The sequence below is a fragment of the Mus pahari genome, chromosome 10 (assembly GCF_900095145.1).
Source record: "Mus pahari chromosome 10, PAHARI_EIJ_v1.1, whole genome shotgun sequence".
NCBI classification, from domain to species: Eukaryota; Metazoa; Chordata; class Mammalia; order Rodentia; family Muridae; genus Mus; species Mus pahari.
In genome coordinates this window covers 62,318,760-62,339,073 of record NC_034599.1, presented here as the reverse complement: position 1 = coordinate 62,339,073, position 20,314 = coordinate 62,318,760, and the positions used below count along the sequence as shown (strand labels likewise).

The 20,314-nt window shown below is 43.7% G+C and overlaps 1 protein-coding gene across 4 annotated transcripts in view; it reads left to right on the top strand.

Moving 5' to 3' along the window:
* The window catches only part of Tln2 (talin 2), a 415,939-nt gene that overhangs the window by 255,004 nt on the left and 140,621 nt on the right, over nt 1–20,314 (top strand). For all 4 annotated transcript variants that reach the window (XM_029543558.1, XM_029543557.1, XM_029543559.1 and 1 more), the window contains 8 exons: nt 449–512; nt 1,511–1,615; nt 6,125–6,280; nt 9,692–9,793; nt 10,955–11,031; nt 14,082–14,262; nt 15,475–15,588; nt 19,843–19,951. In XM_029543558.1, the coding sequence (XP_029399418.1) occupies nt 449–512; nt 1,511–1,615; nt 6,125–6,280; nt 9,692–9,793; nt 10,955–11,031; nt 14,082–14,262; nt 15,475–15,588; nt 19,843–19,951 (908 nt within the window). The remainder of the gene's footprint in view (nt 1–448; nt 513–1,510; nt 1,616–6,124; nt 6,281–9,691; nt 9,794–10,954; nt 11,032–14,081; nt 14,263–15,474; nt 15,589–19,842; nt 19,952–20,314) is intronic.

Below are 20,314 nucleotides of genomic sequence, written 5' to 3'. Positions count from 1 at the left end.
TACAATGTATGTTGAACAATGTGGTTTTGTCTGGTCCATTCTTGTTTTCTTTCCTCTTCCCACGGAAAACAGTTTTCATTTTTAGAATTAGCCTCCCTTGATTTCTTAAAAATATTAAGCTGTTCACATTTTTTTGAAATATAAGAAAATGTTTTCACAGTAAAAATACTCTTTCCTTTGCCTTGCAAAAGGACACACAGTATATGTTGCCTCGTTTGTCTTTTACTTGACAGTGGACCTTCCTCCTTCAACTACATCAACTGGACCTTTTGTTTGTTCACTCTCTTTTGGTCACATTTTTACTTTAAGTGCACCCTAGTCACAGTTATATTAATTGTGCCATAAAATAATAGGAGTGTTGGTGACTTAACTGTGAGTTTTACTAAGTGTCCATTTCCCAACACAGACTGTGATAAATGCTGTCTCCCCTGCCCCCTCTCTTTCTCAGTCTAAAGGAGTTCCTGCCAAAAGAGTACATCAAGCAGAGAGGAGCCGAGAAGCGAATATTTCAGGTACTAGAAATGTACAGAAACATGTTATTCCCCTTCCCCTCTGTTCTCATCTGTTCTGACGAGGAGCATCCCATACATGGAGTGTTGTCCCCCATGCATGTCCGCTTCTATAGTGATTGATCTCTGACTGAGAGGATGGGAACGGACAGCTCTACTCTGAGCAGATTAATTATCTTAATTCGTACTTTCTTGATAAAGGTTACTTAGCTCTTCTGAGAAAAAAAGATGTGCATACATTTATTTTCAAAGGTATTATTCTCGTAGCATCGAAGCAAGGTGATTGGCCACCAAGCTGCACTGGGGAAGACACAAAGAGCCCCTTTGTCCTGAGATTTGGCTTTTGAAGCTAGAATTGGGGAGCTTGTGCCTTTTGAAAATCTTGGATTATTTTTAAAGTCAGTGACTTGTCTGTCCTAGACAGTCGCCAAGAAAAATTGAGCTGTCCATGTGACTTTGAAACACTCTAGTGAATGCAAATCCTCAATCTTCTTTGATTTTGAAATGGAAATAGAAAGTATAATGTAAATTGTGTGTGTATAAAACATTTTTATTCATTATCATTTCCAAATACTTTGATGTTCAGACATGTATATGCCTTGCTTGATGAAAAAGATATATTCTGAATCTATGTTAGAAGGACCCCTACCTGTCCTTAGAGGGACATCTTTCTTGCTGTTGTTTAAAATATGAACCCTGAGCTCTTTGGGATATTGGGTCCTTTGAGGATGCTGTATTTGTGGGCTCTCCTCCTGGCATGCTGCAAATGGGCCTGGATCCTTGCACTCTGCTGGAACCTACTTGAACTTCTGACTTGCACTAGTCCTTAGTCAGAACAAACCTGTGTTATGGGGGCAGGAGAGACCACATGCAGAAATGTCACTCACTATTGGTCCCTGCATACCTCACCGGTCAGGACCCCCCCCCCCGTCACTGAGTCCCCCTGATGGCAGGCTACAGTAACAAATCCCCCACCCCCACCCTCACTGTTGCTTTTGCAGGAACATAAAAACTGTGGAGAGATGAGTGAAATAGAAGCCAAGGTGAAGTACGTCAAACTCGCCCGGTCCCTCCGGACATACGGGGTGTCCTTTTTCCTAGTGAAGGTGAGTTGGCCATGGTGGAACCAGGGTTTACCTGAATCTTTCCTGCTCTCTTCAGTAAAGAAGTTCAACTTGGTTAGAACCTTAGCACTGACAGATGCAGCATCTGGCCAGTTGTGACTTAAATCTAACTGCAGCAAGTGGATTCAGGGCATGAGCACCAGGCTAGTGAGTGAGCCTGGCTGCTCCTTTGAGCCTCTGGTCAGCTCCATCTTGCTTGTGTCCCAAAGGAACAGTCTGACTGCTGCTGTTCTGACATTCCTAGAGGTCAACTCAGAGCTACTAAAATAAGTGATCATGGTTAACCACTGACAACCACGTCATATATGCTATACTTAATTTTTCCTAGTCCTGAAACTGACCTTTTGTTAAAAAGAACTGAGTGTCTTTTGAGGGCTTGAGGGTCATAGAGTGCTTTGTTCTCTCCTGTTCATTACACATGTTCTGATACCACTATGTCCTCCTCTTGTGAGGAAACTGAGTTTATTTATCTATCTGTCTACCTGTTCATCTCTATCTGTATCCACCCATCCATCTATCCACCTATCCATCTATCCATCTATCTATCTATCTCTATATAGATATATATTATCTGTGTATCTCTATCTACCTATATTATTTATCATCTATTTTGAGACAGTCTTAATAGTAGCCCTGGCTGACCTCAAACTTGAAGAGATCTTCATCTGTCTTCTGAGTACTAGGCCACCACCCCCCACCCCATGTTTAAGATGTGTTTAAGCTTAGACATTTGTTCCCATTGTGGTTTTGCCATTTGCCATGTCTTCCTTAAGCAAGTTTATAGTGCCTTCATTTACAAAGGGAAAATCCGATGACAGACTCTTGTGGAGTCTGAGGTCTGTGGATGGTACTTGTTTGAGTGAGCATCTTTTTATATAACGTAACTTTTAAAGTTTTCATTGCACGAGCCAGGTATGCTGGCTGTAATCCCAACACTTGGGAAAGGAAGGGAGATGAGGAGTTTCAGGTCATCCTTGGCTATATAGTATTTTCAAGGCTACCCTGTGGTGCATGAGACTCTGATTCTATTATATGTACAATTTCTGTTGTTGTTGTTGTTGTTGTTTAAATTCATGTATCCTGTAGTTTTTATTTTATATATTATGGATAATTTAGTTCCACAAAAATCTATTTTCCTACAATGTTTTTATTTTACGTTTGTGGGTGTAGGTGGAGTGCGCCTGGTCATTGAAGTACCTTTGGAGGACAGATGAGGGTGTCAAAATTTCTCCGATTTCTTGGAACTGAAGCTATTGCTTAACTGTCATGTAGGTGCTGGGAACCAAAATTTGTTCCTTCTGCAAGAGCAGTAAATGCTGTTAGCCACAGAGACATCTCTTCTGCCCCTACAAAATGATTTTTAAGCATTGTAATATTTTTTGGATGTGCCATAGTTTGTTTAGATAAAGTTTTCTGCTCTTGGAAATTGGAGTTCTTTCCAGCCTTTCACTAGGACAAACTCCATTTATGTTTCTTTTTTTAATTATTAGATATTTTCTTTATTTACATTTCAAATGTTATCCCCTTTCCTGGTTTCCCTTCTGAAAACCCCCTATCCCATCCCTCCTTCCCCCTGCTCACCAGCCCACCCACTCCCACTTCCCTGTCCTGTCATTCTCCTACACTGGGGCATTTCGCCTTCTCAGGATCAAGGGCCTCTCCTCCCATTGATGTTCAACAGGGCCATTCTCTGCTACATATGCAGCTGGAGCCATGGATCCCTCCATATGTACTCTTTGTTTGGTGGTTTAGTGCCTGGGAGCTCTGGGGTTACTGATTGGTTCATCTTGTTGTTCCTGCTATGGAGCTACAAGCTCCTTCAGCTCCTTGGGTCCTTTCTCTAGCTCCTTCATTGGGGACCTTGTGCTCAGTCCAGTGGTTGGCTGAGAATATCCACCTCTGTATTTGTCAGGCACTGGCATAATAGTGCTTGTTGGCATCCACAATAGTGTCTGGGTTTGGTGACTATATGGGATGGATTCCCAGGTGGGGCAGTCTCTGGATGGCCTTTCCTTCAGTCTCTGCACCACACTTTGTCTCTGTAACTCCTCCTATAGGTATTTTGTTCCCCCTTCTAAGAAGGACCGAAATATCCATACTTTGGTCTTCCTTATTCTTGAGCTTCATTTGGTCTGTGAATTGTATCTTGGGTATTCTGAGCTTCTGGGCTAATATCCACTTATTGGTGTGTGTATACCATGTGTTTTCTTTTGTGATTAAGTTACCTTACTCAGGATGATATTTTCTATTTGCCTAAAAATTTCATGAATTCATTGTTTTTAATAGCTGAGTGGTATTCCATTATGTAAATGTGCCACATTTTCGGTATCCATTCCTCTGTTGAGGGACATCTGGGTTCTTTCCAGCTTCTGTCTATTATCTTTACCAACTCTATATCCATTAGAGGGCCAGTTTCCAATATATACAAAGAACTCAAGAAGTTAGACTCCAGAGAACCAAATAACCCTATTAAAAAAATGGTATACAGAGCTAAACAAAGAATTCTCAACTGAGGAGTACTGAATGGCTGAGCAGCACCTAAAGAAATGTTCAACATCCTTAGTCATCAGGGAAATGCAAATCAAAACAACCCTGAGATTCCACCTCATACCAGTCAGAATGGCTAAGATCAAAACTCAGGTGACAGCAGATGCTGGTGAGGATGTGGAGAAAGGAATGCTCCTCCATTGCTGGTGGGATTGCAAGTCTGGTACAACCACTCTGGAAATCAGTCTGGTGGTTCCTCAGAAAATTGGACATAGTTACTACCTGAGGACCCAGCTATATACCACTCCTGGGCATATACCCAGAAGATGTTCCAACCTGTAATAAGGACACATGCTCCACTATGTCCATTTGTGTTTCTTGTGACAGTTATGTACTCTTAAAGATTTAAAAACAAAGTGTTTAAAAAAATAAGTTGTGTCAAAGTGGAAACAATTTTAAGGCTCTGGATGGGTAAGTATTGACACATTTCTCTTCTAAAAAGGATTGCCAATTTTTTAAGAGGCATGTGTTTGCGTGTATGTGGTCACTCATGCATGCATGTGTTAATGTACTGCTGTGGAGACCTGAGGTATTAGATTCCCTGGAGCCAGAGTCACACCTGAGCTGGGTTCTCAGAAGCAAACCCAGGTTGTCTGCAAAAAGTGTGTGTACTCTTAACTGCTGAGCCATCTCTCCACTCGGCCTCAGGCTCTGCCATTTTAACTTCCAGTAATTAACAATCCCTTTCAAATCTTCTTCAGTTCTGAGAATTAATTTTTAATAGCTGTCATAAATGAAATTTTATTTGCTAATTTTTTTTGTGATTATAAATACTTTCTGCATCATTTGGGGGGTGTTTTGCTGATTATAAGAGCACTTCACAGGTGGTATATGAAGTTTTGACTGCCATATGTTCTACAAATATTTACCTGCCACTTCTTTGCTTCCTGATCTGTCTTACCATGAGACATCTTGCTTGCACTTTTTCCCTTATCCCTCTGTCCCTCTGCCTTTGGGTCTCCCCTATCCTGCTTGAATACTCTCTCCCCTCTTCTTTCCCCTCCCCTTTCCTCTTGTTCTCTCTTTCTTTCTCTCTCTCTCTTATGTTCCCCCCTTCATCTGTGTGTCAAATTAAAGCTCTTTCTCTTCTTCTTTATTCTGTTTTCAATGTTTCTGCTAGAACAACACTTCTTACCCAGAAGTCTCAAAAAATACCCACCTAAATATTCTTCCTAAATTATTAATATATTGCAAGATTTAGTATAAGTGTGAAGTAAGAATCTACCATTATATTTTTTAAATCCTTTAAATGAGTCACTAATCCTGCTTTTAGGATCACCTGTAGCCCCAGCACTTAGGAGCCTGAGACAGGATGATTACTCTGGTCCCCCCCCCCCCAACCTGGCCTCTATTTCAAAGAAACAAAGTTGGGGATAGGGGCGGATACTTGTATGAGAACTTCCTAACAACATACCATGTACAGTGAATATGCACAGTGACAACATCTCAAATGATAAATAGTGTCCTAAAAACATTACCCCAAGGAGTCAAGACCAATAGTTGTACAAAGGCAAGGACTGCAAGTGGAAGTGGATGCAGAGATAGTTTCTTAAAGGGGAAGGGTCTATACCTCTGCATAATGAGAAGATCCCAGTTGAACCGTTTGGGTCCACTTTAAGTGTTCGAAATCTACAATAGTTCTCATCTGTTCTTCACCCACCCCGATGCTTCCTGGGATGTTAATACTCCGAAGGATACTGGTTGTCTCTCCAGTTCTGTCCCTTCTTTCTGACACAGTTTTGGAGCAACCCCTCCTGCTAAATAATAGTCCTTTCCAGGAAGCAACACACCTTTGTCCAGTATCCTGGTGTCCCCCTGCCCCATCCTTTTGTCTAAGTGTATTTTTCACCTAGCTTTCCTAAAAAGCCACACCCGGTCTGTGGATGGACTGCAGGTGAAACATACCCAAGAAAGGCTGGTGACCCCCTGGCCCCCTCATTTCAGGAAAAAATGAAAGGCAAGAACAAGTTGGTTCCCCGTCTCCTGGGCATCACCAAGGACTCTGTCATGCGTGTGGATGAGAAGACCAAGGAGGTGCTTCAGGAGTGGCCACTCACCACAGTCAAGCGCTGGGCCGCTTCACCCAAGAGCTTCACACTGGTAGGAATAGCCAGGCACTGAGGGGACTGATGTGGTCCTGGGTGGTATTGGAGGGCTGCCTGTGGGCATTACTCACCTTAAAGGGACAGCATGGGGAGAAAAGGTGGCACAGTGCCTGGGCAGAGTGGGCACTGGAGCGGAAGTAAGGGGCTGAGCAGCACTGGTATTCTCCATGCACTGCAGCTTCTCACATGTTGTGCTCCAGTCTTCTTGGAGCTCATGGATGGGAAAGTGGTGCTCACCAGGAAGACAACCATGTGCTCCTCGTGATACCTCTTCTATGTCCTGAAAGGAAACTAAGGCTCATGTATGAACCTTCCTCAGAATTGTGTTTCCCAGCCTGCCTAGAGAGAATACAGACTGTTTGGAAGTATTGTAGAAACAGCAGAAATCTGGGGTAATACTAAACTCTACTATGTCACTTCCGTGCTCTGCGACCTTGTTCAAGTTACCTTTCCTCTCTCAGCTCCAATTTCCCCAGCTTGAAATGGGATGGTAGTAACTGCTTCATGATCTCTAGCATTGGCTGAGATGGTAGAACAGCATGAAATTCATGGAAGGTAATGACTGTTCCAGGCTTTCTGACCTCTGCTCCCCCTCTCAACTTCAAAATGTGCTGTTAACAGAATACAACTGTGTAGCCAGTTAGGGCCACATTTACATGTGAATTCTGAAAATGTGAGTAGTTTGTCAAGCAAGAAGAAAAAATTTAAAAGTACTGGAAGTTGTGAACTACAGACTAAAGTCTTTGGAATCTCTATTTTTTTGTGCAGACATTGTAAAATAAGACTTTTTTTTTTTTAAGTATAAAGGAGTTTAGAAAGAATGAATGGTTACTGTTCTTGTTTCTTTTCTGTTGCTGTGATAAAATACCCTTGACCAAAAGCAATTTCAATCCATTGTTGCAGGCTAGTCAAGGCAGAAACTTAAAGTAAGACATCCAACAGTCAAGAGCACAGAGAGTAAACACCTGGAACCTTGCTTACTTGCTCTCCATTGCTTTCTCTACTCTTGTGCTGTTCGGGACCCCTGCCTAGGGAATGGTACTGCCCATAATGGGCTGGATCTTCCTGTATCAATTAACAATGAAGGCCATTCCTCACAGACATGCCCACAGGCCAATTCAATCTTGGTAATTTCCTAACTGAAGCTGTATTTTCAGGCGACTCTATCTTGTGTCAAGCTAACCGTTAAACATGGAGTTAGAGAGGCTTGTCGAGAACCTAGGTTGGATTCCCAGCACCCACATGGTGATTCACAACCATGTGTTAACTACAGTTCTGAAAAATCTGATGCCTTCTTCTCACCTCTATGGACACAAAGCACTCACATGATACACATATATACGTGCAGGCAAAGTACTCACACATAAAATAAATCCTTTTTAAAAGTTTAAAGCAAAATAAATTTAAAAATAAATAAAACTGACTTGCGCAGTCATATAATTTGATCATAGAATCTTAGGGTCAGGCTAGTTGAAAGGAATGCTTAGAATCTGCACCTTCTGTAGACTGCTGTACCTGGATGGACCCTACATAACCCCGAAAACATGGGCGTTCATTTTCAGAGAGCCATGTCTCTTCTCCCGTTGTGAGAAGTAATGGAGTATTTTTAAGTTTTAAAATTGGCATACATATATGCATGATATTTACGAATACTAGAAGAAATTCGCGTTGAGACTTCAGAGTGGTATTTTGGGAAAGGAATTTTAAATTATAACATCAGTAATCATTAGCCTGTTTAAGCACAATACCTCCATTCCTGGTAACTTCTAGAAAAAAAAAATCTAAGCAGCTGTGGGAGCAGCAACTATTCAGTTGCATAAAGCTTTCAAGTCTTTAGTTGGTGATTCTTTTTCTATTGTTGTATGAATAAAGATGATTTATATTTCAAAGAAAGAAAGAAAAAAGGCAGGAATAGGTAAGTTGGGACAAATTATTTTTGTTATACCTCTTTTAATACTCTAGTTGGTCTATCCAAAGTAGTTCTAAGTATTTTTTTTAAAACCAAAATTTTATTTTAAAAATAGGAAATATTCATAACAAACTTGGTAAATGTCCTCAGCCAAAAGCCAGGAGTGTATATTGACATTCTCACTGAGATGTAACGTTAGGGAAGGCTTCTCCTAAGGAATTCTTTTGGCTTTTGTTAATCTCCCCGTTTCTGATGCTTCCCCTGCTGCCGGTCTGGGATTGACGTCTGCTTTGGTTCTCTCGTGGTCAGTTGTTTGCAGGTCTCCCTGTTGTCTTTCTGTTATTGATTTTCAGTTTGATTCCATTATGTTCAGAGAATATGCTGAGGACGTTTCCAGGGTTTGGGGTTTTGTTTCGCTTTTCCCTTTAAGATGTTATTTCATGTGTGTGAATGTTTGTCTGCATGTAAGTATGCATCTCAGGTGTGCCTGATGCTCACAGTGGCCAGAAGAGGGCACTAGGTCCTCTAGTACTAGAAAGCAGATGGTTGTGGACTCCTATTGAGTGCTAGGGAACCAATTCCAGGTTCTGTGCAAGAGCACCAGGGCTGCTAGCCCCTGCGCCATCTCACCAGCCCTTGCCTTCCCCTGTTTACTTGTGTGGAGACAGGTACTCACGATGTAGCTTTGGTTGGACAGGAACTCACTAGTAGACCTGACTCACAGCTTGTGCCTGCCTCTGCCCACAAGTGCTAGGATTTGGTGTGTGCCACTTCTCTGCCTCACTTTATCTGTCTGATACACTCAGAGTCTGATGGTTTTCTCTGTAACAGCAGACAACATTGCTCTACATTGCTCACTATTGCTTGGTGACCTTGATAGGAAGATGCAGAAGCCACCAAGCCTGTGATGCTAGGAAGAAAGGGGAATCATGCAGAAATGTACTATGTTCATTGTTGAAATACAATGGCCCTTTCCCCCTGCCTGGCATGTCTGGGGCCCACTGCTCTTCAGCTGCTGGTGGGGTTGCATCTACTGTCTAATCCTCCTGGGCCTCTAGAAAGGGTAGGCTTCTCAAGAATGGCTACTGTGAAGTATTCTGGCCTCTCCAGTTCTCTGCTTGAGGGATTATGAGGTGCAAAAGAAAGCCTAGGAGTGCACCACATTAGGTCTCCTTTAGTCCTAAGGCTCCAGTCCTGTCTACATTTACAGTTTCCAGAGCCCCACCCCTTCATTTTGATATGTATTTGGGGGGGGGCGTAAGAAGACAACTTGCCAAAGCCAATTCTTTCCTTCCATCAGGTCTGAGGCATGGAAGCCCCAGTTTTTTGTTTGTTTGTTTTTTATTTAATATCTACCACTGAATACATTTTTAGAGTTCAGTTTTTCCTCAGAGTGGAGGAAAGTAAGTCATGTCACAGCTTTATAGCTGCTCTGTGTGGCCTCATGGTACTTGGTAGATCTAATGCAACTGTGTTTCTCCTGATGTGCTCTTTTAGGATTTTGGGGAGTACCAAGAGAGCTACTATTCAGTACAAACCACAGAGGGAGAGCAAATATCCCAGCTGATTGCAGGATACATTGATATCATCCTCAAAAAGGTATGCTATGTTGAAGAAGACCAAGAAAATCAAGGCTACTTTGATAAAGGGCTCAGTGACAAAGCCCTTAAATGGAATCCTTATTTGAATGTTTGAGTAACAGATTGGGTCTTCAGCATTAAGTTTGCTTGTATATGTGAGATCTCTGACTCAGAATCCTCTGAGCATGTCTGGTTCTGCCACATATATACATTTGTACGTATAAGTATCTGTTACTGCTGGGTAAGGAGCAGTGGTCTGGGTTCTAGTTTGATCTCCATTGCTGTGATAAAAACACACTGACCAAAAGCAACTAAAGGAGGAAGGTTCGTTTGGCTTCCACTTTGTCTGCAGTCGATCCTGCAGGGATGTATGGGTAGGAAGCCCAGTGGGAACTTGAAAGTCAGACACTTGCTATCCTATATACACAGCATTCCCTCCAACCAAGGAGCGCACAGCTAAGGAAGGAGAGCAGAAACCATGGAGGGAGGCTGTTTGGTGGTTGGTGTAGACTCATGCTCGGTCATCCTCCTTATACAGCCCAGGAGATGGTACCGCCCAGTGGGTTGGGCCTGCTAAGTCAGTTAACAATCGCAACCTTCTACAGGAATACGCACAGGGCACATTTTTTTCTAGGGAATCTTTCAAGTTGTGTCAGGTTGATGTTAGAGCCAGCTAGGGACCGTCTGTCCTGATTCCTCAGAATCTTCCCCTCTACGTAGGTTTTTTTTTTTTTTTTTTTTTTTTTTTTTGCTTTCTCTACTTTGTGGAAACCCACGGTGGTGAACTAAAATTGTGCGTTGTGGTTTTCATGAGTTTTTTTGTTCTTACCTCACATGCCACCTGACGCCACATGCCATAGTAGTGTATAGAAAATCAGATGTTTTAAGGCTTCCCAATACAATTCATTCAAAAGTCATACTCTGATAGGATGTTGATAAATGTGCCTGACTTTTTTGCTGTGTAAGTAATGATAAACACGAGGCTTGATAATATTTGCATATTGAGAGAGTCATGGATTTCTATTTTATTGGCATCATGCTTTTGTGCTTCTCTTATTAACTCTCCAATACTCAGAATTTGCAGTCAACTTCGGTTTGTTGCTTGTGCCCTTCAAACGTTCTTTTCAGTGGTCCTATGCTAAGACTTGCTGATGTTCATTTGTATCTGTTTTACCTCCAGAAACAAAGCAAAGATAGATTTGGGCTGGAAGGGGATGAGGAGTCAACTATGTTGGAAGAGTCAGTTTCCCCAAAAAAGTAAGTATCCAGGGTGCTCAGGATCGCCTCCTCCTGGGGCGCCATGATGATGGGGTAGTCAAGGCTTGCTCTTCTTCAGCTATGACCCCTAGATGAGCTGTGCATATTATACAGCTGTCCTGTGTGCATGCTGAGCATTTCATGGGGACTCTGTGCAGAGCATGCTGTCCACCTCCACCTAAGGAAGCAGTTAGCTTCCCTGGGTCCTGCTCAGCATCTCTGATGTAAATTTCATGGGTCAGATTATTACCTTGAAATCTGTAACTTGGCTTCTTCTTGACTCTGTCCTGGGATTTTAGAGGCTGGCTGGTGGTGTGGTTAGTGTGCATAAAGCACTGCTTACATGCCATGCTCCTCTCCCAGGCTGCGAGGCAGCAAAGAGACAGGGCTGAGAATGCACTCTTGGAGCTGGAGAGATGTCTCAGTGGTTAAGAGCACTGGCTGCTCTTCCAGAGGACCTGGGTTCAACATGGCCAGGACATGGCAACTTTATAACTGCCTATAATTCCAGTTTCAGGGGAATCGGTCACCCTCTTCAGGCTTCCACGGACACTGAATGCAAGTGAGACACTGACACGTCCAGGCAAAACACTCATGCATATAAAATAATACAAACACTGTTTTTAAAGAAAAAGGAAAAAAAGTACTTGTAGGAACCATGCTCAAAGCAGATCTAGAGAGGGGGCCTGTTCATTTGTGCTGGCCTTGGATTTTCTACCTTTACAAGCCCATGTGGAAACCAGGAATTACAGTAGTATCACCTTGTTACATGTGGTTTTGATGATGAAGTCACAAATACTACACACCAAACATTGACACATTTTGTTTACTATTGTAAAGATTCTTGTTATGTTAAATTCAGAACTTGGGGCTGGAAAAATAGTGTGACTGTTAAGAGTGCTGGCTCCTCCCCAGGGGGACCAGAGTTTGGTTCCCAGCATGCACACTGAGCTGCTCACAGCCTCAAAAACCTGCATCTCCAGGGGATCCGACTTCCTCTTTCAGCCCTGCAGGCACCTGCACATACCGACCCCCCCCCCCAATATACACTTAAAAATAAAATGAAATCTTCTGATTCAGAACTCTTAGCTCCATTTATTAATGAAAAAAGTGGATTTAACAAAAATAAGTATCTAGTAAGCACTGCTAGCGGAGAAATCGCCACAGACACCCTTACGATAAACAGATCTGTGTGTCCAGTGTGTTCTCATTTGATCCCAAATCAACTCCTATGTAAGAGAAAGGCAGATGTGGCCACTCAGACCTTGGTTCCTTGTAAGTACACAGGTTGGAGCTAGGCTGGCCCCAGCATACTTCAAGGCTATTGTATGCTATGTAGAAGTCTCCTAAGTCCTCAGAATGACTGTCGTCCACCAGATGGAAAGTCTTAAGTTCGTGCTTCCCGCCAGAGTGAGATGTTTGTTTGATAGCATCGTTAGCACTTGTGCATCCCACAGTAGGCATGGGAGTGCAACATGCCAGGTCCCACTGTGGAGCCACTGAGACGTCACTGTTGTTAGTGTCTCATCACGGACCTAAGTCAAGGCAAGTAGGAGGAGTGCTTGCCACAGGTTGTTGGCTGAGGTGTAAGAAAGCAGCCTCAGACCTCCTCTCCCTGATGCCATCCGCTCTGAGCTCCTTTAACAGGATGCTCGAGATTTAGTCTTTACAGTTCTGGACAGATATATTACTTCTTTTGATCGTATTCACCCCACATTCCCTTCTTATCCCACCTTTCTGGTCCCTGTGAACCTACATTTCCTCTCAAGTCCCTCTCCTTTCAGGCCTTTTTTAAATGACCTGAGTGTGATTAGGGTTACTTACATGAGCAGGGGTGTGAGGAACATGGACAACTTACTACTGCCTACACCACCAAAGAAAAACAACTCTCCCACCCCTAGCCAGCATCACTCCCCAAGGGCTCCTCAGCTGGTGGTGGGTCTCATTAGATCCACGCCATGCAAGGGTGCTGAGAGGCTCGTTCTTGGGCATCTGTTGTGCAGTGGGCGGGCCTGCTGTGAGTGCCACGGCCAGGGCATGTCCAGTAGGCGGCATTTTACACCACTCCTCCCGTTTGCTTGCTGTTTTCCATTCTTCCCTTCTCTGCTTCCATGATGTCCTCTGAGCCTTGCCTCCAAAAAAAAAAGGCCAAGATGATGTAGATGTTCTTCGTAGGTTTCAGTTCTGGACAGTTGATTATACTCCACACTCTGAGCTGTCAGGACCCCTCACCACCCACCTCAGCTCATGTTTTTGACTCTCTACAGAAGCCTTTGCCTGAGATGCTAACTTGGTTAACGGGGATGGTCTAAGATTGAGCCTGCCTCTGGGTATAAAATTCCTTTTCCTTCTTCACCTGTCCAGGGGCACCTGTATCCCTCAGACCTTCCTTGTGGCTTCTCCATTAGGTTCCAGAAGAAGATCTGCCCTCTTTCTAGCTCCTTACTTAGACATGTGCAAAGTCCTTTACACCTACCATTCATTCTAAAAACTTTAAGAAGGCGTGTGTGTGTGTGTGTGTGTGTGTGTGTGTGTGTGTGTGTGTGTGTGTGTAAATCCTAATCTCTGGTTAGAATCATTTGGGAAAGATGAAGGCCTCTCAAGCCACCAGAGATGGCAAATGCCCTCTGTGGTCAGTGGACTTGAACTTGTGAGAGGGTTTCCTTAAATTTATTTGCACGTTTTTTTTCAAGGATAGATCTCCCACTGCTTAGAATGGGAAATGTGTTGGATAATGTTCTTTCCATATGATTGAACAAGTGATAAGCAGCATATCCTAACCTTCCCTCGGAATGTCATTGTGATAGGACTGTCAAGAGCAAATGAATTGTATAATACCAATAGAGACACTGATGCTGGTCCTGACTGGATTCATCTGAGGCGCTTCCACTGAGCAATCTCCAGATTACTCTTCATTCCATGCCACCATGTGTGCTTTTTAAGTGGCCTCCACAATCTTGGGCAGTTTGCATTTTTGAGGTCTTCTCACTGTACTGTACTGTACTGCGCATGAGTGACCACCTCCCACTGACCAGCCATCTCTTTCACAGATCTACCATCCTGCAGCAGCAGTTCAACCGGACTGGGAAGGCAGAGCATGGCTCAGTGGCACTGCCAGCTGTCATGCGCTCTGGCTCCAGTGGGCCTGAGACTTTCAATGTTGGCAGCATGCCGTCACCACAGCAACAGGTCATGGTTGGACAGATGCACCGAGGACACATGCCTCCGCTGGTGAGACTTCCTGATCACTTGTCTGTTAATCTCTGGGCCCCTAGAGATGGTGACAGTTTCTATGTGGGAACCCTCGAACTCCCATCTGAGCCACAAGTCAATGGTGCATTCCTGTAATTGAAAGACTAATTGCCCCTTTCTAGAATCAATGGCTAGAGAGTGAGGGATTTAGTTACATTTTAGTTACATTTCTCATTGCAATTACAAAATACCGGACAGAAGCAACTTATTGGAAGAAATATATATTTATACATTTTGGCTCACACATTGAAAGGATGGTCCATTGTGATGAAGAGGAGGTTGGTGAATGTGAGGCAACTGATCATGCTGTGCATCACATTCAGAAGCATAGAGGGGTGAATTCTGGTGCTCAGCTTTCTCTTTAACATAGTCCAAGATCCCAACCTGTGGAATAGTACCACCCACATTTTGAGTGGGTCTTCCCACCTCAGTTAACCCAAGCTAGAAATTGGTTTTCCTTCACAGACCTGCCTAGAGGCTGGTTTCCAAGGTGATTCTCTATTCAAGTTGCCAATAAGAATTAACTACCACGAACTACTTTGTGCTGTAGAAACAAACCCTTTGCCTCTACAGCAGCTTCAAGCTGACTGGCCCTGATACCCTCTTAAATGTGTGAAATGGGCCCATCATCTATGATCTACCTTTGTAACCTCACCTTGCTGAACCCTTTCTAATTCATCTTATACAATACCGCTCAGGCCCGCCTTGGGAATCCCTTGCTATTGGGCTAGTTTTGAGAACTCAAGAATATCAAAGTTGGGAATTCATTCAACTGTTTAAAAAAAAAAAAGCAGGTTGGCTATAAGCTTGGGGGCCCTGGTCCTGGAGTATTGATCAAGAATCCTTCTTATTAAACAGCCATCTGTGTTCCGTGTGTGAGATCTTTTATCCACAGTACTCAGATCAACTGTACCCCCTGAACATCCCTGTGAAGCAGCTCGTCAGCCTTCTTGTCTGCTAATTAAGCTCTCCACACCCTTCTGATTATAAGCCCTTCACTGCAATCACCTTCGCTTTGTATTCTATTAATATAATGTGCTATTTCTAGCCCTCAGGTTGAAATGGGAGCTAGTTCAGGTGCATAATGAGATGTGCTCTTGACTGAGAAGGTTTAGTTTTGTTCTGTTTTGCAAGGAGGCCCTGTCAGTCCCCAGATTCTGCTTACCACTTGGTGTTCATCTGCCTTTGCAGACTTCGGCACAGCAAGCCCTTATGGGGACCATCAACACAAGCATGCACGCTGTCCAGCAGGCTCAGGATGACCTCAGCGAGCTCGACTCGCTGCCACCTCTCGGCCAAGATATGGTAAATATCCATCAGTGCGTCTCATCTTGTGTCTCTGTCCTCATTCAGAACAAGGTTAGATGCTTGGTCAGATTCTGCCGGATGAAGCTGTCCCCAGCTAGCTGATAAAAGAATCTATGTGTTTTGGCGTATGTTGGGTCTTTGATTCTCTATTGCACTCATAGAGAAAGAACAGCTGTGCTAAGGACTTAGACCCTGGAACCCATTGATCCCAGCTCCTCCATTTACTGCTGTATGAATCTGGGTGTCTTACCCTCTCAAGCCTTTCCCCTGTCATCTGCCAATAAGGCTGATGGGAAGGAATGATGATCTAATTCTTAGCATGAGCATCTAATAAGAGCTCAACTCAGGTAGCTGGCTTGTCATTTTAAAAACTGCCAGCAGCTCCCAGATTTCAGTATGCAACGGGACCTCATGGATGGCTTGTTAAAACTTACCTCTGGGCCCTAGCCATCATCTTCAATTGTGTTCTGTTCTTAGCATGTGTTTTTGATCCAGTGGGTATCAGGCGGGGCTCCTAATACGTGTTTGTAACACAGTCCCGAGTGTTTTGTGTTTTGTGGTCTCCTGGGTTAGCTATACTGCTTCTGAGGCTTATAGCACGGTGAGGTAATGAGCTCCGAGGCCCTCTGGTAGCTTCTGCTGCTGCAGCACAGAATCGCTTAATGCCTCCTACTTCAGGTTGTGGTCTGCAGGACAGCAGCACTGACATCATCCAGATTCTTAGGAGAGAAGCAGAAATCACAGGCAACCGGCAGCATCCTGTGTCATGGTGCCTGTTAGCCAGCTGTCCCTGTGATTTGTAGGCATGCTCCACTTTGAAAGCACTGACTAGCAAGCTTGCTCCCCAACACCACACCACCACCGCCTCCTTCTACCCTCTCCTTTCTCTGCACCTATCCCGCCTGCAGGGCATCACAAATAAATCTCAGGTTACACAAGTCAGTCTCTGTGGGCTGGCCTGAGCAGCCGCAGGGGGCTGGTTGGGTTTTGTTTTCCTCTTCATATCTATCTAGATAATTTCATATAAAGATCTAGATCCATCTATAGATACAGAGATATAGATTTTTTTAACGTTAGGTTCCAATCGCATCTTCCTTTTCCCTCCTCTCCTTTGAGTCCTTCCCTCTCATCTACCTTACGTACCCCCAACCTCAGAAGGGGAGGCCTCCCATGGATATCAACCTGCCTTGGCACATCAAGTTGCAGTAGGACTAGGAACATCTGTCCTGGCTAGGCCAGGCAGCTCAGTTGTGGAGAAGAGCTCCAAAGGCAGGCAACAAAGACAGAGACAGTCCCTGCTCCTGATGTTAGGAGTCCTACATGAAGACTGAGATACACAACTGTTACATATGTGCCAAGGCCCTAGTTCCATTCCATGAGTGTTATCTGTTTGGTAGTTCAGTCTCTGGACCCCTATGGGCCCAGGTTAGTTGAATCTGTATGTTTTCTTTCTTAACCCTCTGGCTCCTTCAATCCTTCCTCCCCCCTCCTCCACAGGATTCCCCAAGCTCTGTCTAATGTTTAGCTGTGGGTCTCTGTATCTGTTTCCACCAGTTGTGGATGAAACCTCCCAGATGACAGTTATGCTAGGCACCTATCTCTCACTCATGGCATGGGTCTCAAGCTAGGCCAGTTATTGGTTGGCCACTCCCTCAATTTCTGCTCCATCTTTACCCCTGCACATCTTATAGGCAGGACAAATTGTGGGTCTAAGGTTCTGTGGCTGGGTTGATGCCACAGTCCCTCCATTGGAAGTCTTTTCTGGTTATAAGAAGTGGCTAATTCAGGATCCATATCCTCCATTACTAGGAGTCTTAGTGAGGGTCACCCTCATAAATTCCTAGGAGTTTCTATTGTTCTAGGTTGTCCCAGAGATGCCTCCTCACCAATTCTAGTTCTCTCTTCCCATACCCTCTTCCTCCATCTTCCCTCTACATGATCCCTCCTGTTCCCATCCCCATCTCTCCCCCACTCAGTCCCACCCCCATCCATAGCCAATGTCTATTCTATTTCCCCTTCTCAGTGAAATTCGAATGTCCCCCCTTGGGCCCTCTTGTTGCTTCATTGCTTTGGGTCTGTGGGCTGTAGCATGGTTATCCTGTACCTTATGGCTAGTATATATTTATAAGTGAGTACATACCATGTTCTGGTGTGCAGTGACAGTAAAACAGCAACAGTGCTTTAAGATAGGCATTGCCGCGCTAGAACTGAGGTGCATTCTGCAGTCTTGTCTCATTGAGCGGGATCACTCTTCCGAAGCTGTCCCTGAATGCTGTTTTCCATCTCTACACTGTTGTATGTGGAGGTTACTACCCCGGGTACCATTTCTCTCAAGTCCCTGAATTTCAGATATATATTTCTCAGTGAACTTCAGAATGGGAATACATAAGTGGACTTCCCTATCCAGAACACTTGGGAGACAGCTTAAAAATATGTGGAGGTGACTGTCCCAATCCATCAGTTCTCGAAGAGTTAGGATGCACTAAGATAATAGGTGACTTCCGTAAGCCTGAGCCTAGTAGATCAGTGTCTTACAGTGTCTTACCTGCAGGTCATCATTTGTCAATATAAATACTAGCAGGCATATCCAAACTTCTGACACAAGTGAGTTATAAAACAATAATTGAGAAATAAACCACAGATACAAATCTCATAATGTTTTAGATAAGTTTACATTTTAACTATCATCAGTTCCTTATAGCCAACAGTCTTCAGGTTGGATATATCTGATGGATTGAAACAAATCTAGCTAGAAATGCCTTTTGAATTTCTCTAGTAGGAGAAAGGTAAGGCCCAGGACCTGAGTATAATTTGCCATTGTCCTGTCACCTGATAGAGGTGAAGCAGGCACAGCACAGGAGCCTTAGCCCCTCTTCCCAGGTGTACTAGGGAGAAAAATGCCATCTGAATATGGCTGTGATATTTGATTTTCTTCATGATAGTCATGCCAATAGGAAAAACTTCAGTGTTCATCAAGATTCCTCATGAGCTGACATGCCCAAAAGTTCTAACTCTGCTCCCTCAAAAAACAAAGTGAAAATTACTACCAAGTGTTAGTGTGAGCACCAGGTTATTATGCAACTTTGGGTTTATTAACATATCCTAATTACATATAATACTGGGTTTCATTGTGAAATGTTCATGCATGTACACACACACACACATATTATCCTTTGATCATATTTGCCCCCATTGCCCCTCCATTCTCCTCCCATTCCTGTTGGTCCCATTCATTACTTGGTCATCTGTGTGTTGTTGTTACTGTTGCATGAACCAGCGAACTTGATCTTGGCTACTCATACATGGGAGCATGTGTGAGGGGTTATGTAAGAGCTCCTTATTAGTAGCAAGAGCACTAAAGAAAATGTCTCCCCTCTTCCAGCAACCAGTAACTGCCTGTCAGTCCTCAGCATGGGGCAAGGCCCTGAGTGTCTTTGTAGCCTCTCTGATGGACCCGGTCCTATACAAATCTGTTTCAAGTACTCTAGCTGCCGAAAGTCCCAAGAGGGTCATGGTCATGTCATGCCCAGAGGACAGCATATCATAGCACTCTACTTCTCTTGCTTTTCTATTGCTGTGACCAAGGAATATATAAAGAAAAAAAAATTAAATAGGCTTATGGTTTCAGAGCGTTAGAGTCCATGGTGCCGGGATGAGTGCATGGTACAGGAACAGCGGAAACTCCATCTTGTTCTATAAGCAGGAGGGAGAGAGAGAGGTTCTTTCAGTCTTCTGAAACCTCAGAGCCCACCTCAGTGACACACCTCCTCCAACAAGGGCAGACCTCCCAACCCTTTCCAAACAGTTCTACCAGCTGGGAATTGGGAATTCAAACATTTGAACCTATGGGGAACATTCTCATTCAACCCACCAAAACACTCTTCTCTCCAGCTTTTACAGTTTTTCCTCCCCCTCTTCCATGATGTTCCCTGGGTCTTAGAGGAAGTGATATATGTGATCTTTGACTCTTTCTCAGTTGTCTTCATCTAGATATAGCCATATCGAATTATTTTTCATATAGATTTAGCCATATCAAAACATTTTTTAATTATAGTATGAGATACAGAGAATGTATATACCTTTCAACATCTCTAAACACACAAGAAGCCTGTCCAGGATATTGGGCTTATTCAGTGCTGGCCTAGGAAGGAGAGTACAGCCAAGTGCTGGTCTCATTGTATGGCTTAACTTCCCTGGTTTCCTGGGCAATTCAGTGCTGTGATTGTGATATTCCATTGTCTGGCTTTACAGGCATCTAGGGTATGGGTTCAGAACAAAGTGGATGAATCCAAGCATGAAATCCACTCTCAAGTTGATGCTATCACAGCTGGAACAGCTTCAGTTGTCAACCTCACGGCTGGTAAGTCCCTGAGTAATTTATGCTGGTGTGTGTGTGTGTTGGGGTGTGTGTGTGTGTGTGTGTGTGTGAGAGAGAGAGAGAGAGAGAGAGAGAGAGAGAGAGAGAGAGAGAGAGAAAGAGATTGCATTCTTTCATTGAAGCAACAGATTGCTATACTGTGAGAAGACCAGCTAATTTGAGATATCTGGCCCACTTTAAGCATTTGCTTGCAATGATCCAAGATAAATGTAAGAAACATCTTATTTCTGTTTGTTGATGTCAGGTATCATTATAAAGCACCTACTTAGTGTTCCTTACTGTCCATCGGCATGTGAACATACTTGAAAGTCTTTGAGGACAGCTACTCCTTTGGAGAGTTTACAG